General features: G+C 43.8%; 1 protein-coding gene across 2 annotated transcripts in view; it reads right to left on the bottom strand.

Moving 5' to 3' along the window:
* The window catches only part of LOC121544573 (platelet-derived growth factor receptor beta-like), a 44,387-nt gene that overhangs the window by 3,147 nt on the left and 23,860 nt on the right, over nucleotides 1-17,380 (bottom strand). Inside the window, exons 2-21 of one of the 2 annotated variants that reach the window (XM_041854532.2) lie at nucleotides 16,048-16,123; nucleotides 15,407-15,688; nucleotides 14,554-14,811; nucleotides 14,055-14,185; nucleotides 11,966-12,131; nucleotides 10,821-11,001; nucleotides 10,265-10,380; nucleotides 9,837-9,960; nucleotides 9,332-9,540; nucleotides 8,914-9,008; nucleotides 8,648-8,780; nucleotides 8,393-8,497; nucleotides 7,991-8,101; nucleotides 7,583-7,742; nucleotides 6,887-7,053; nucleotides 5,889-6,007; nucleotides 1,359-1,481; nucleotides 1,044-1,155; nucleotides 395-494; nucleotides 172-277 (exon numbers count right to left, since the gene is read on the bottom strand). In XM_041854532.2, the coding sequence (XP_041710466.1) occupies nucleotides 172-277; nucleotides 395-494; nucleotides 1,044-1,155; nucleotides 1,359-1,481; nucleotides 5,889-6,007; nucleotides 6,887-7,053; nucleotides 7,583-7,742; nucleotides 7,991-8,101; nucleotides 8,393-8,497; nucleotides 8,648-8,780; nucleotides 8,914-9,008; nucleotides 9,332-9,540; nucleotides 9,837-9,960; nucleotides 10,265-10,380; nucleotides 10,821-11,001; nucleotides 11,966-12,131; nucleotides 14,055-14,185; nucleotides 14,554-14,811; nucleotides 15,407-15,688; nucleotides 16,048-16,096 (2,847 nt within the window). In that variant the 5' untranslated portion in view covers nucleotides 16,097-16,123. The remainder of the gene's footprint in view (nucleotides 1-171; nucleotides 278-394; nucleotides 495-1,043; nucleotides 1,156-1,358; nucleotides 1,482-5,888; nucleotides 6,008-6,886; nucleotides 7,054-7,582; nucleotides 7,743-7,990; nucleotides 8,102-8,392; nucleotides 8,498-8,647; nucleotides 8,781-8,913; nucleotides 9,009-9,331; nucleotides 9,541-9,836; nucleotides 9,961-10,264; nucleotides 10,381-10,820; nucleotides 11,002-11,965; nucleotides 12,132-14,054; nucleotides 14,186-14,553; nucleotides 14,812-15,406; nucleotides 15,689-16,047; nucleotides 16,124-17,380) is intronic. The other variant, XM_045208141.1, reaches the window with a different exon arrangement.

Below are 17,380 nucleotides of genomic sequence, written 5' to 3'. Positions count from 1 at the left end.
TTTGCTTGTCAGCAATCAAGTTTTTAAGATATGTAACTTTCAAAATACAGAAATCATCCCCGTATGATGCATTTTGCAAAAACATTGATAGTTTTCATAGGTGGACGTGGAAATACTGTTTGTCCTCAGATGCATTGTGTAAAGGGAAAAACTCCTATATTAATAGGATACCTTTTTATAGCTGTCAGTGAGCATGTTCCCCATGGTGTGCACCAGAAAGGAGAACTCTGGCCTCTTCTCATGCTTCTCATCCCAGCACTTCTGCATCACTTCATAACTGGAGGACAGAATTACTTCCTTAGTTGAACATTTTAACTGAACATGTCACTAAAAAAGAACACTGACAGAAGACATGATTAGAGAGAGGTGTTTGAGAGTGATGGTAGAGACTTACACTTCGTCTGTGGCGTGGTTAGGTTTGGCCATGCGATAGCCTCTCTTTAAGGCACTGTAAAACAGCTCATTCATTGGAAGGTCAGGGTAAGGGGTTCCTCCTGTTAAAAGATCAACCATTCAAATATTTAAAGGCTGATCTGTTGAAGTCATGCTGAATCAGCAGTGTCCAAAAGTTCTCAGATCTCGAATTATACCAGAATCCTGTCCTATTTTGTTTACCATGAAAAACGTTCACGCGGTTTCACGCCAAATTAACCACTTCTCAATAGGTACTCTTCTTGTCACGGCACTTCCAAAAGCATTTGTAAAAATCCCCAAATGAATTGATAATAAACCCTGACTGTAGCTAATAACAACAAGACCTCATCTGACCCTAAATAGACTCAGGATTAGACAAGCTGATCGTCTTGTCCTCATAAGACAACTTTATTGCCTGTCTGTTTAAACACGGTATTGACAGCCTTTTGAAACCTCTATACTAACATACATTAAATAAACGAGGTAATCTAATCAAAAGTTCTGCTCATGCTACTACTGATATTTCTGAATTAATTCCAGTTAATGGGTTGTTTCGGTTTAATCAAACAGTAATCTCGTCTTCGATCTATCAGTTAATAATGAATGGATTCCGTTTCCCGTCCACGTACCAAGGGTGAAGATCTCCCAGAGGAGGATGCCGTAGGACCACACGTCACTCAGGGTGGTGTACAGGTTATGGAAGATACTCTCTGGGGCCATCCACTTCAAGGGCAGGAACGTCTGAAAGGGCCAGAATTAGAGATAATGTTAGCATCAGCCAGGTACTGAGAGGTAGGTTACAGCAGCAGTTATAGCTTACAATTTAAGTCGGTTGAAAGTTGTCATTTATGGTGTTTAAATGGTGTTTTACTGTTATCTTTCAAACGTTGTGTTATTTCATGTGTATGTGTATGTGTATGTGTATGAGTGACCCTGCCACTCACGCTGCCTTTGGAGATGTAGTTGGAGTCGTGCATGATGTCTCTGGCTAGGCCAAAGTCACAGATCTTCACCAGTTTCCCCTCACAGATCAACACGTTCCTGGCGGCCAGGTCACGATGGACACACTGGGGAGGAGAGGGTTAAAAGGGCAATCTGCAGTTGCTACATTCATTTTTGATGAAATGCGTACCACAATAACGGACAGTATAAAGTTCTGTATAAACTGTGTGATCTCCACAAGAACCACCAGGGTATTTCCGAACGACAAACCATTGATTAATGGTGAGATCAAAAACGCATTAAGCATGAAGAAGTTTGCGTTCTCCCATCGGGATATGCAGTCCCTACGCCAACTGAACAGCTCCCTCAAACATGCCATCTAATGAGCAAACTAAGGTACAAGGAGAAGGTGGAGGAATTCAGCAACATGAACGCTAAGCAGGCCTTTCAAAAAGTCAGGAAGTTGGCAGGCTACTCTGACAAACCATCTCCACCTGCCCATGATGACCCAATCGCCTTGTCCAACGACCTCAACCACTACTTCTCACGTTTTGTTATCCACGTTTTGATACCCACTATGATCCAGAATCTGTGAGAACCTGCTGGATGCCCTCCACTTCACTGACTCCCCTCCACTGGCACAATCCCCACCCTATGGAAAACATCTACCATCGTCCCCATTCCCCATTCATAAAATGTCTACCCCGACTGAGTTCAACCGGCCAGTTGCTCTCACGTCACTGATCATGATTTTCTTGGAAAGACTGGTTCTTAACATCCTACTACTACCCATCCTTCACTCCTCCCTTGATCCCTACCAGTTTGTTACTAAGCGGGGAGAGGAATTGATGACACGGTGGTCTGCAGGCTGCACAGGCTGCTGGAACACATGGAGGGAATGGGAAATTACGCACACATCCCGTTCGTGGATTTCAGCTCTGCCTTCAACACCATCCAACGACACACTATGATCCAGAAGCTCAATAACCTGGACGTATCTCCCAACATCATTCGCTGGATCCACAACTGTTGAAGTGGCAGACCTCAGGCCGTGAGGATAGATAACACCCAGTCCTCTGTAAGCATCACCAACACTGTTGTTTGTTTCTTCTGTGTTTTCATATTTGTTTTAGGTATTCCTGTGTAAGCTGTGCCACGATTTTCCTCTTGTAGGACAGTAAAAGGGATTCTGATTCTGTCAGTGGTGTAAAGTACTTAAGTAAAACTACTTTTACTTCACTACATTCCTAAAAAAAATAATGTACTTTTTACTCCATACATTTTCCCTGACACCCAAAAGTACTAGTTACATTTTGAATGCTTAGCAGGACAGGAAAATGGTCCAATTCACGGACTTATCAAGAGAACATGCCTGGCATCTCTACTGCCTCTGATGTGAAGGACTCACTAAACACAAATGCTTTGTTGGAGTATGCCCCTGGTTATCCGTAAATAAAAAAGAAACAAGAAAATGGTGCCGTCTGGTTTGCTTAATATAAGGAATTTGAAATGAGTTATACATTTACTTTTACTTTTGATACTTAAGTATATATTTTTTTATATTTAAAACCAAATACTTTGACTTTTTCTCAAGTAGTATTTTATTGGATGACTTTCACTTTTACTTGATTCATTTTCTATTAAGGTATCTTTATTTTTACTCAAGTATGACAATTGGGTACTTCTTCCACCAATGGATTCTGTACCCCATCAGGACCCAAAATATAAGATTGTTTTACTCCAATGTTTGTAAACCAAATGTATGTAAACAAACACTGTATAGCCTCAATTTGTTGTTGTTGTTGATATCAAATAATTGTATTTAATGTATAATTTTTTACAGTTGAAGTTGGAAGTTTACATACACCTTAGCCAAATACATTTAAACTCAGTTTTTCACAATTCCTGACATTTAATCCTAGTAAAAATTCCCTGTCTTAGGTAAGTTACGATCACCACTTTATTTTAAGAATGATTTATTTCAGCTTTTATTTCTTTCATCACATTCCCAGTGGGTCAGAAGTTTACATACACTCAATTCGTATTTGGTAGCATTGCCTTTAAATTGTTTAACTTGGGTCAAACGTTTCGGGTAGCCTTCCACAAGCTTCCCACAATAAGTTGGGTGAATTTTGGCCCATTCCTCCTGACAGAGCTGGTTTAACTGAGTCAGGTTTGTAGGCCTCCTTGCTCGCACACACTTTTTCAGTTCTAACCACAAATGTTCTATACGATTGAGGTCAGGGCTTTGTGATGGCCACTCCAATACCTTGACTTTGTTATACATAAGCCATTTTGCCACAACTTTGGAAGTATGCTTGGGGTCACTGTCCATTTGGAAGACCCATTTGCGACCAAGCTTTAACTTCCTGACTGATGTCTTGAGATGTTGCTTCAATATATCCACATAAATTTTCCTTCCTCATGATGCCATCTATTTTATGAAGTGCACCAGTCCCTCCTGCAGCAAAGCACCCCCACAGCATGATGCTGCCACCCCCGTGCTTCATGGTTGGGATGGTGTTCTTCGGCTTGCAAGCAACCGCCTTTTTCCTCCAAACATGACGATGGTCATTATGGCCAAACAGTTCTATTTTTGTTTCATCAGACCAGAGGACATTTCTCCAAAAAGTACGATCTTTGTCCCCATGTGCAGTTGCAAACCGTAGTCTGGCTTTTCTATGGCGGTTTTGGAGCTGTGGCTTCTTCCTTGCTGAGCGGCCTTTCAGGTTATGTCGATATAGGACTCGTTTTACTGTGGATATAGATACTTTTGTACCTGTTTCCTCTAGCATCTTCACAAGGTCCTTTGCTGTTGTTCTGGGATTGATTTGCACTTTTCGCACCAAAGTACATTCATCTCTAGGAGACAGAACGCGTCTCCTTCCTGAGCGGTATGACGGCTGCATGGTCCCATGGTGTTTATACTTGCGTACTATTATTTGTATAGATGAACGTGGTACCTTCAGGCATTTGGAAAATACTCCCAATGATGAACCATACTTTTTTCTGAGGTCTTGGATGATTTCTTTTGATATTCCCATGATGTCAAGCAAAGAGGCACTGAGTTTGAAGGTAGGCCTTGAAATACATACACAGGTACACCTCCAATTGACTCAAATGATGTCAATTAGCCTATCAGAAGCTTATAAAGCCATGACATCATTTTCTGGATTTTTCCAAGTTGTTTAAAGGTACAGTCAACTTAGTGTATGTAAACTTCTGACCCACTGGAATTGTGATACAGTGAATTATAAGTGAAATGATCTGTCTGTAAACATTTGTTGGAAAAATTACAAGGTAATTAGATAGATGGTAGATGTCCTAACAAGGTAGATGTCCTAACCGACTTGCCAAAACTATAGTTTGTTATCAAGAAATTTGTGAAGTGGTTGAAAAACGAGTTTGAATGACTCCAACCTAAGTGTATGTAAACTTCCGACTTCAACTATATATATACTGAATAAAAATATAAATGCAACACGAAACAATTTCAAAGATTTTACTGAGGTTCAGTTCATATAAGTAAATCAGTTAAATGAAATAAATAAATTAGGCCCTAATCTATGGATTGCACATGACTGGGAATACAGATATGCATATGTTGGTCACAGATACCTTAAAAAAAAGGTATGGGTGTGGGGATCAGAAAACCATTCAGTATATGGTGTGACCACCACACATCTCCTTCGCATAGATTTGATCAGGCTGTTGATTGTGGCCTGTGGAATGTTGTCCCACTCCTCTTCAATGGCTGTGCTTAGTTGCTGGATATTGGCTGGAACTGAAATATGCTCAATGGGTGACATGTCTGATGAGTATGCAGGCCATGGAAGTTTCCAGGAATTGTGTACAGATTGTTGTGACATGGAGCCGTACATTATGATGCTCAAACACAACGCCATACACGTGCGGTTGTGAGGCCGGTTGGACGTACTGCCAAATTCTCTAAAATGGTAGAGAAATTAACATTCAATTCTCTGGCAACAGCTCTGGTGGACATTACTGCAGTCAGCATGCCAATTGCACACTCCCTCAAAACTTGAGACATCTGTGGCATTGTGTTGTGTGACAAAACTGCACATTTTACAGTGGCCTTTTGTAAACTTGTAAACAAATTTGTGCACAACATTTGAGAGAAATAAGCTTTTTGTGCATATGGAAAATGTCTGGGATCTTTTATTTCAGCTCATGAAACATGGGACCAATACTTTACATGTTGCGTTTATATTTTTGTTCAGTGTATATATCAAACTATCATTTTATATCAGTTGTTGCATCCATAGCTCTGTCTATTTGAGAGTGGTTACATTTCTCCAAGCCCATCGATCAGCTTTTAACCAAAACAGTGACGGTGAAGATGCTTTGTTATTGTTTCAACTGCTGATTGCCCATTTAAACGTCAGGGTTACAGGAAGCCAAGGTCAGACGGGACATTAACTATTGATGCTGAAGTACATTCTATATCCATATCTACTGCACTTTAGATTCCATGTAATAAATAAAGGCTGAATAAATAGAACATTACATACGTTCTTGGAGGCGAGGAACTCCATGCCCTTGGCCACCTGGTAGCTGAAGCCGATGAGGTCAGAATAGCTGAGGGTGGTAGAGTCACTGATGAACAGGGCAGAGTCCACTGTGTTCTGGTCTGGAGATAGAGCAGAGACATGGATTGAAGGGTTCATTAATGAGGTCAAAAAGAGAGACAACGTAAAGGTGAATAGATTTTCAGGTGAGTATACAAAACATTAAGAACACCTGCTCTTTCCATGACAGACTGGCCAGGTGAATCCAGGTGAAAGTTATGATCCCTTATTGATGTCACTTGTTAAATACACTTCAATCAGTGTAGATGAAGGGGAGGAGACAGGTTAAAGAAGGATTTTTAAACCTTGAGACAATTGAGACATGGATTGTGTATGTGTGCCATTCAGAGGGTGAATGGGCAAGACAAAATATTTAAGTGTCCTTGAATGGGGTACACCTCAATAGTAGGAAGATAGGGATACTGGCCCATGTTGACTCCAATGCTTCCCACAGTTGTGTCAAGTTAGCTGGATGTCCTTTGGGTGGTGGACCATTCTTGATACACACGGGAAACTGTTGAGCGTGAATAACCCAGCAGCATTGCAGTTCTTGACACAAACCGGTGCGCCTGGCACCTACTACCATACCCCGTTCAAAGGCACTTAAATATTTTGTCTTGCCCATTCACCCTCTGAATGGCACACATACACAATCCATGTCTCAACTGCCTCAAGGCTTAAAAATCCTTCTTTAACCTGTCTCCTCCCCTTCAGCTACACTGATTGAAGTGGATTTAACAAGTGACATCAATAAGGGATCATAAGGTATACATAGAGGCTTCTGTAGGTAAAATAAACAATAAAACTGTCCTTTCCCATCCTCCTGTCCTTTCTTGATCTCATGTGCTTCCCATATGTTTGGCATATCATAGACCTAAAGTATACAAAGTATACAGTACGCTTGGGCTTTGTTATGGCTCTGTATTTCTTGGACTCTGTACCTTGTTCCTGGTAAAGGTCGTGCTGGTAGGGAGACTCATATGGAGAAGCCTGGATGTCAGCGTATTTGATGGTGTCTTTCAGCTCCTGCATGGGGACGTACACTGTGGGCTCGTCCTTACTCATGTCCATGTAACCACCGTCACACTCACTGCCAAATGACACGTAGCTGCCAAGATATTTGGGACACATTAGGATAATGTATAATGGAGGAAAAAAACACATGGCCAGTTCTATGTCTGTATGGCCTCATTTTTGTGACTGAAAGTCTACAGATGTAGAATCTTAATTTGAGCCAGTTTGCTACAGCAGGAAAATAATCCTGCAGCAGCAGGAAATGCAAATTATTATGTGGATTATAATTAATGGATTATTTTTTTGTGGTTGATACATTTTTTGTAACTAAACCTAAACTGTAATTACTAAATTTCAAAGTGGAAACGACAAACTTCAGAATCCTTCTAAAACCTCAAATAAACAACAAGTTTACCTTTCCTGCATTGCAGAAAAGTTATCCTGCAACAGGGTGATCAAATTAAGATCCTACATATGTATGTCTTTTTTTCTCCCATTAATATGTGGTTGTACTTGATCCACGCACTGTTTCACTCAGCCAGAGGAAAGGGTGAGAGCTAACCTCTTCTTTATCTTCCAAACGAAAACCTGAGTGAACCCCCAGATGAGGAGGTAGCTCTCACCCTTTCCTCTGGCTGAGAGGAGTGCTCCCTCCAGAGATGCGGCAGCCAGAGTCCTCCTGGTTCTTCTCAGCGTAGTACTGCAGGAACGTGTGCTTGTTCCTGTGTAAGTAGTCCACCAGGTCTCCATAGCGACAGTACTCTGTCACCAGGTAGAGAGGGCCTGAGAGGTTGAGCGCCACAAAAAGGGAAATAATTTATTTTCACTGGGGAAGAATTTACACATACAATTACATAGTTAGTCAAAAAAAAAACGTTTGTAGCTACGACGTTATAGTCTCCCTAGGCAGATGGGTTGCCTCCCACATTAACAATGTTCCCGCATACATGCTGTTGCCCTAGGTCTGGGACTTCAGAGACGAATGACATTAGGCTGTGAGCTTGTGAATGTTGCTGTGGTGATGGGCTCACCCTGTTTGGTGCAGGCCCCCAGCAGGTTGACGATGTTGAGGTGAGGCCCCAGGTGGCTCATGATCTTCAGCTCTGACATCAGAGCCTGTGTCTCACTCCTCCTGGCCGTAGCTGGTGGTCAGAGGACAGAGAGGTCGGAGGTCAGAGAACTAAAGCATGGGGTATGGGTATGGGTGGTCCTCTGTAGCTCAGCTGGTAGAGCACCGCGCTTGTAACGCCAAGGTAGTGGGTTTGATCCCCGGGACCACCCATACACAAAAATGTATGCACGCATGACTGTAAGTCGCTTTGGATAAAAGCGTCTGCTAAATGGCATATTATTATTATTATTATTATTATTAAAACAGACTGGCATACAGGCTTAAAACTACCTCTATGCTGAAGATTATTGTTCTCACTTACATTTGAGCATTTTCACTGCCACTTTCGTGCTGGACTGGGAATGACCGAGACCATATGCGGTCGCTTCGACCACCCTGCCGAATGCTCCGGACCCAAGAGTACGACCTGGAACACAACACAAATATTGCCCAAGTCAGAAACACAAACATTGCCCAAATCAGAACAGTCAATATGTAACTTGCATCTGTCCCTATTAAATACACCATCAAATAAAGATTGGGGGTACCCCGTTCCCCCATGGTTCCTAGTCCTTACCCAGCACCAGGTTGTCTCGGGGCATCTCCCAGGCAAGGTCATAGGGCAGATGGATGGGGTCAACGTAGATATACTCATGTCCGTCCACACTCACTGACTCGATCACCTTCCACCTGATCTCGTAGCGAGGCTTCTGAGGCAACACACAAGAGTGAGAGTTACCCAATCACTCAGGCACATTGTAATACCATGAGTGAGTTAGTAATCGTAATGCATTTTTGCATAGTTGTTTAAACATTGTTCACTGTGTCTTTGTGTAGTCTCACCTTCCTCCACACAGCGATGAGGATGATGATGGAGATGATGAGGATGACCACCAGGGCTAGAACCGTAGCCAACACTGCCACCTGGGAGAACAAAGCTGGAACACAACACAGAACATTAATATCCAACTATTACATAATTGACATAGTCACAAAGAACATTTGTTCCTAGTATTAACATTCACACCATTATTTATACATAAACCATTATTTATCAGCTGTGTTAGTGCTGGACTGGAACCAACAGCCTGCACAGTACACCCTGCAACTCTCCACGACTTTGTCTAGTTACAGTATGCACTTAGATAAATAGAACCCTTAGGTAGAGACACACTGAAATACAAAAATCCCCATAGATAAAATATTGTTCTTAGATAATGGTAATAGCATCATTATTTTGTTCTATTTTTTTGATACATACTGCTGGACACCAGTTTGACGTCCCTCCTGCGGAGTCCTCTCTCATTGCTGGCCTCGCAGCGGACGGTCACCTGCTGGGGCTTGTGGAAGATGACCTGGCTGCGGATCTGGCCCACCTTACGGCTCTCGTTGAAGCTGACGTTGGTCTGGACGCTCAGGGTCTCAGGGTCTGACACTAGGGGCTGCCACACTGTGCTCCGATTACTGCACCTGGGAGAGATGTTATAATGATAACGTTACTACAGGTGTTTCAATAGTACAGTAGTAAAGGTGAAATACTACTGCTACCTCTACTCAGGTGTGTCTGAGGTAAAGGCTGTGAGCTAATGTACTCTGGTATAGAAGCTGTCTAATAACACAAATGGCCTGACATCAGTTTAAACTGCAATTACTAAATCTAAACTAAAACCAGTTTAAGCAAAGTCTGCCCTCTAGTGTCCAGAGTGTGAGAGAATCCCAGACACTAACAGTGTGATGATGATGATGATGATGATGACATGACTCACTTGAGCATGGTGTCACAGCTGAACCACTGGATGGTGGGGGAGGGGACTCCCTCAGCCACACAGGTCACTGCATGCCTCTTCCCTGGGAGGTGGTGGTCCGACAGGTCTGTGATCTGAGGGGGGACTACACAGAGAGGGGTACAGGGTTAGGAAATACATATCCCATGACTCTAGATGATAAGTGTAGGTATATGTTGAGCCAGGGTGGAATTTCAATAGTCTTAAGTGACTTTCTATTATTATCGCCTCTCATTTATTTGCACTGATCTCAAAGCATAGGGAGTGTGAAAGCAATGGAGCTACATCCATGGTGGATGCAGTTCTTTCAAATCAGTGCTGATGACAAAAGGTAAAGGAGGAGAAGGAACCACTTAACAGACTACTGAGATACACCACGTTGGTTTACATTGGTTGCAAAGGCGACTCACCTTTGACCTCCAGATCAAAGGTCAATTTCTTGGTGTCATCTCCGTTGGCGACGTGAACGGTGTAGAGGCCTTTTTGTTCTGTCCTGATCCTCACCAGGGTCAACGTGCTGACGTACCTGAGATAGAGGGGTAATGGAAAACCACACAGTTGTAAATGTTATGAAATTATTCACAACGGTTCAGTCTTCCTGGAAAAATGTGTTCATCTTAATCAATCCATCAACATCGCTAAAACCTTAAAACCTCCTGAGACATCCAGTCTCTATCAGTCAACAGCAGATAAAGCCTAGACAGCAGGTTACCCAATCCTCTCAGACAGCAAGACTAAATCACTCAACACCCAGCAAGAACCAGAGACAGACTAAGACCATCTCTTAGAGCCTAAATTACCCAATGAGTTGCTAACGTCCATACCACACAAGTGGGATTGTAAATCCGGTTGCCTGATCTGTTTTATACTTTAATGTAACGACAAATAGAACCCACTCTATTGATCTAATCTGATCAATTCAATCTCTAAATTGATTAGAATTGATCGTCGTCCAGGTAGTCTCACCTGGTCTCATGTTCCTGCCTGGTGATGACGGTGTTGTCCCCATTGACCGTGGCATCATCTTTGGTCCAGCGCACACGTGGAGGAGGGTAGGCCTCAATCTCCACCCTCAGCTCTACGTTCTGGTGCAGCTGGGCCGAGATGTTACGCTCCTGGACGGATCTCAGCTCCACGAAGCCTTGCTCTGACAGAGGAAGGTTGTCATTAGTTAGTAACCACATAATAAGTATAGTACCTCTGTAGACATCTTGCAAGAACATGTAGCCTGCGTTAGGGAATAAATAGCTAGACAAATGGAAGTTGAAAAGCTGAAACAGACAGGCACCCAGGGCAAGGGAAGTAACTACCATATAAGAGTATTAAGTGTAGATCACTGTGTTTACAGTATAGCTGCTAAGTATAGTAGGTCCATATTGTATAGACTGAGGTGATTACAAAGCTATCTATTCAAATGGTTGAACTGTTTGGAGACTGAAATGAGGATCTGTCATTTCCACTGGGCTGTCCAGAGTATTGGCCCAGAGCACTAGAGCCCTGTAGAGAGAAAGACTTACAACATGCATGCCCTGGCTCTACGAAGAAGGCAGTTTATACATGTTTGGCTACCGTGGCCTAAATATAACACACCTCAGTGGGAATAGGGTAAGCATTCACAGAGGCATGACTGTATCTTAGGTTACATCCAATCCTCAAAGAGGGTGAAAGAGAAAAATGTTGGGTTTAATCTTAAAAAAACGTTTTGCTGACTTTCAATTTGCAGCGTGTCAATTATTTGAAGTGACGTCAAAGGTAAGGGGGGGAAAACACAGATTTAAAAAATAAAAATTCAGTTTGCTACAGTGCTGATTCTGATTCGACAACAATTCTCAGATTGGACACTTTGTATAAAATTTTATAAAAAATAATAATTCAATATTATTGGATTTTAATTGACTTTCTCACACAAAACACAGATGTTGTGTTTGTATTTTCAGTGACGTTCACTAGCTACATGCTAAAAAATATGTATTTATTTTCACAGAACTCTCTCTCGCCTAGTGCATGGGGGTTCATATTATGAGTGATGCTCTTTCAGTCTAAAAAATAACCTTAATAATAAGCTATCCAGTCATTGTTTGTTTTGAGAGAGTCTCTTCCTGTCTCCTCACCGAGGACGGTGATGTTGACGTTGGCTGTGGCGCTCTGGTCCTGGACACCCTCGTGGACATGACACACGTACTGGCCAGTGTTGGCCAGCGTTGCCTTGGAGACTATGAGGCATGAGCGCATCCTCTGCGATGACAGGACGTCAGTCAGAGGCTCAATGGAGTCCACCTGACAGACACAGGGGAGGAAAGGGGTGCATACATTTTTTATTCCTTCTAAGAGAAGGCTATGGAAGTACAAACTGAGTAATATCAGATTCTACAAGTTTAACAGGATGTGTTGATTTTATCCACATGTACAGTTGAAGTCGGAAGTTTACATACACATACACCTTAACCAAATACATTGGATAAAAGCGTCTGCTAAATGGCATATTATTATTATATTATATTACAATATATCACAATTCCTGACATTTAATCCTAGTAACAATTCCCTGTCTTAGGTCAGTTAGGATCACCACTTTATTTTAAGAATGTGAAATGTCAGAATAATAGTAGAGAGAATGATTTATTTCAGCTTTGGGTAGACTTCAAACGTTTCGGGTAGCCTTCCACAAGCTTCCCACAGTAAGTTGGGTGAATTTTGGCCCATTCCTCATGACAGAGCTGAAGTAACTGAGTCAGGTTTGTAGGCCTCTTTGCTCGCACACGCTTTTTCAGTTCTGCCCACAAATGTTCTAACGGTTTGAGGTCAGGGCTTTGTGATGGCCACTCCAATACCTTGACTTTGTTGTCCTTAAGCCATTTTGCCACAACTTTGGAAATATGCTTGGGGTCATTGTCCATTTGGAAGACCCATTTGCGACCAAGCTTTAACTTCCTGACTGATGTCTTGAGATGTTGATTCAATATATCCACATAATTTTCCTTTCTCATGATGCCATCTATTTTGTGAAGTGCACCAGTCCCTCCTGCAGCAAAGCACCCCCACAACATGACGCTGCCATCCCCGTGCTTCACGGTTGGGATGGTGTTCTTCGGCTTGCAAGCCACCCCCCTTTTCCTCCAAACGTAACGATGGTCATTATGGCCAAACAGTTTTATTGTTGTTTCATCAGACCAGAGGACATTTCTCCAAAAAGTACGATCTTTGTCCCCATGTGCAGTTGCAAACCGTAGTCTGGCTTTTTTATGGCGGTTTTGGAGCAGTGGCTTCTTCCTTGCTGAGTGGCCTTTCAGGTTATGTCGATATAGGACTTGTTTTACTGTGGATATAGATACTTTTGCACCTGTTTCCTCCAGCATCTTCACAAGGTCCTTTGCTGTTGTTCTGGGATTGATTTGCACTTTTCGCACCAAAGTACGTTCATCTCTAGGAGACAGACCTTCCTGAGCGGTATGACGGCTGCGTGGTCCCTTGGTGTTTCTACTTGCGTACTATTGTTTGTACAGATGAATGTGGTACCTTCAGGCATTTGGAAATTGCTCCCAAGGATGAACCAGACTTGTGGAGGTCTACAATTTGTTTTCTGATTTATTTTGATATTCCCATGATGTCAAGCAAAGAGGCACTGAGTTTGAAGGTAGGCCTTGAAATACATACACAGGTACACCTCCAATTGACTCAAATGATGTCCATTAGCCAATCAGAAAGTTCTAAAGCCATGACATCATTTTCTGGAATTTTCCAAGCTGTTTAAAGGCACAGTCAACTTAATGTATGTAAACTTCTGACCCACTGGAATTGTGATACAGTAAATTATAAGTGAAATAATCTGTCTGTAAGCAATTGTTGGAAAAATTACTTGTGTCGTGCACAAAGTAGATGTCCTAACTGACTTGCCAAAACTATTGTTTGTTAACAAGAAATTTGTGGAGTGGTTGAAAAATGAGTTTGAATGACTCCAACCTAAGTGTATGTAAACTTGCGACTTCAACTGTATATCTATCAGTGAAATCCTATCTCAAGGGCCTTCAAACTTAAACACTTTCACCACCATAAATGTACTGTATTATGAACGATGATATGAAAACCATGTGTCTGTCATGAATGAGATTTCCTGGGGATGTAACACATCTAGGTGTGGCTACACAGACATCTTGACGTAATTTACTCTGCGCCTGTTCTCCTCTCTTCTCTCCCACTCACATCTCTATTGGGATAGTCCCAGGAGAAGTAGACCAGCTCCACTCCGTGCACCGTGCAGTTCACTGTCAGAGGCTCGCCCTGCTTCAGCACCGTCTTGGACGCATTGATGTAGGCGTCGATCGTCTCCGGGACTAACACGGGAAGTGTGTGGAAAGAGAAGAAGAGAAAGAGAGAGGGAGGGCATGAGGGAGAGAGAGAGGGATAGAGATAAAGAGTTCCTTGTTATTTTTGAGACATTACCTCAATGTGAAAGAGAACATATTGCTTACTTAGCAATATCACTGATATACAGCAGCTTGATAGCCTTTTAAGTGAGACCATATATTGATACCCTTGCAATACTGTCTTTGTTACAGCCAGACATGCATATCAACAAAGAAATACATGGCCTGTGCAGTACAATGCATGTCATGAAACGCTAGGTCTCTAGCCTCTAGTCTCCTTTATTTTTACAATCCCCAGCCCCATCTCTGACCCCCAGCCTCAGCCAGGTACCCACCAGCAATACTGAAGACATAGAAAGCCTGGGACTCTTTCTCCTCCCCGTTCAGCTCTCCTCGACAAACATAGGTCCTGTCCTCCAGGGGCGCTCTGTAGCCCTCACTGGGGATGTAGACCCCCTTCAGGTGCATGTCACTGTCCCTTTCGTAGAGGGTGACGTTGATCTGGGGGTTGGTGACCACACAGGGGATGGTCCCCTCCTCGCTGGTCTTGGTCACCATGCCGTGGGAACTCTCAATGAACCACACATCAGGGTCTGTGTGAGGAAGGCGAGGGACGGGAAGACTTAGCATCACTTGAGGGATAAGAGGAATCATTTCACTCCATGTGAGGGATACAAATATTTACTAAATATATGACGATTGAACCTAGATATTGAGGCCTATAAGCTGAGTTCTCTGTTACAAGATCCAATATTTGCCTGGGCAGTGGGAACATAACAGTTGTCTAACCTAACCTATCTTTGTAAAAGTACAATAGCTGTGACAGAGTGTAAAGGGAGCGGCAGGTAGCCTAGCGGTTAGAGAGACGAGCCAGTAACCAGAGGGTTGCCAGTTTGAATCCCGGGTCCAACAGGAAAGATCTGAAGGCAAGTGAGCTGGCAACCGGAGAGTCGCTGGTGTCATTGCCTGCCGTTGTGCCCTTGAGCAAGGCACTTAACCACCACAACAGCTCGCCGGGTGCCCAGTGTGGCAGCCCTGCGCACCTCTCCAAAATACCTGTATGTACTGTATGTGTGTCTATCGAAGGGGTTGTGTTAAAAGTGGAAGTACAATTTCAGTTGGACCTTGTGTGCAATTGACCAATAAATTGATCTTAATCTAATTTTAAAGTTATAACATTGTTTTCACCCGGCACAAAGACTGCCACCTCTGTAGTCTCGTCAGTCCAAGCCTCGGCACAGACGTATACTCCCGTTTGGCTCCACGTCACGTTGTCCAGAATGAGAACACTGGTTGTGTTCTGGTTCTCCACTCCAAAATAGGGAACGTTGTCATCCCGCTTGAACCTCCATCCGACCGTCCCCCAGCCAGAACAGGTGAAGATCATTGAGTCACCCGCTGCCATGACGACTTCACTGTTGCTAGGGGAGATCTCCAGGCAACAGAACTCAGGACAGATGTGTAGAAGAGCTGCAGTCAACACAAACAAGGAAAGGTCAGGTTTGGGGTCAAATAGCTAGATCCCCAGGCCAAGGGTCAAAGGTTAAGATAGCAATAACAACTCAGATATCCATCCAATTACACAGTGATGAGGGATGTGAACAGTCTGGAGGGCTATGAAGGAGGGATGATGATGCACCGTTAATGACAGATCCTTTTAAGCTGATCGATGCTCTTTGTGTTCCAGATTAAAGAACAATCTCAATGGCAAATTAGTCCAGGAATTTTTCCCTACCATGTAACCTAACCAGGAAAGACTCAGGCCCTAGTGATGTTATACCTCACAGTATATTTTCATGATATTCATGATGTGTGGTTGTTCCTCTCACCTGTAAGTAGGGTTGTCAGATGGAGAGTGGATACTCTGACACTCCTCATGGTGATTGGCTTCAGGAGATAATTATTCTGCAAACAGAATAAAAAGAAAAACACTTTGATTATTGTAGTCTCCATTATAACCCCTGTTTTTCTTCACAACATTCCTCCCAGTGTCACGACTTCCGCCGAGGCTGCCTCCCCTCCTTGTTCGGGCAGGTTTCGGCGTTCGTCGTCACTGGCTTACTAGCTACTGCCGATCCCATTCTCATCACTCCATTTGTCATGTCTTGTCTTGTCAATCACACACACCTGGTGCTCATTCCCCTAATTAGTATGTGTATAAGTGTTCCCTCTGTTCCCCTTGTCTTTGTGAGTGACTGTTTATTGTGAGAGCGTGTAGCTCGGTTGAGCTACTCTTCCAGTTGTATTTGCCAAGGTGGAATATTTTCCCTTGTTATAGTTTCGTTTTGACGCTGGGTGTGTTTGATTTATGTAAACGGAATAAACTCTGGACTTCAGTGTTTTACCTCCTGCGCCTGACTCCTTCATTCACACCTCGTCACAGAATCACTCACCCGCTGAATGGAGTCAGCAGGAGAAGACCGCATGCCTGGAGTTGTGGCAAGGGTCCAGGAGCATTCCTCGATGCTGGCCAGCTTGGGGGAAGCGATGGATCGGGTTCTATCGAGACCAGCTGGTCAACCGGATCAAGCCACCTACACCCCAGCCCCTGGAGGGATCCAGATATCCCGGTCACCGGCGTTTGATGGGACGGCTGCACGTATTGAGCTGTATTTCTCCAGCATCAGGCCGGCGCCACTGGAGCGGGAGAAGGTATCCGTCCTCGTTTCCTGCCTTTGTGGGAGAGCCCTGGAGTGGGCCAACGCGGTGTGGAACGAGGGAGGTGCCGCGTTGGAGGACTACGGGGAGTTTGCTCGCCTCTTTCGGGCCGTTTTCGATCACCCGCCTGAGGTTCGAGTGGCGGGCGAACGACTGGTCCATCTAAGGCAGGGGATGAGGACCGCACAGGACTATGCGCTGGAGTTCCGGATGCTGGCAGTGGGGTCCGGGTGGAACGAGCAGGCCCTGATTGACCATTTCCGGTGCCACCTAAGGCTAGCCTGCCGTGATGCCATGCTATCGTTCTCCCAACTGGTGGACATGGCCATCCGGCTGGATAATCTGCTAGCAGCCAGAAGATGTCCTGGTAGGGGTCTGCCTGTTCCCACTCCAGACAACTCTGACCCCGAGCAGATGGAGCTGGGGGGAGCCGCCGGTCGAGAGAGCGCAGGAGGACAGCGACAGTGCCACTCTGGTGGCACGAAGGGACAATCCACCTCACGT

This window comes from Coregonus clupeaformis, chromosome 3, assembly GCF_020615455.1.
Source record: "Coregonus clupeaformis isolate EN_2021a chromosome 3, ASM2061545v1, whole genome shotgun sequence".
NCBI lineage: Eukaryota > Metazoa > Chordata > Actinopteri > Salmoniformes > Salmonidae > Coregonus > Coregonus clupeaformis.
This window is presented reverse-complemented; position numbering and strand designations above follow the sequence as displayed.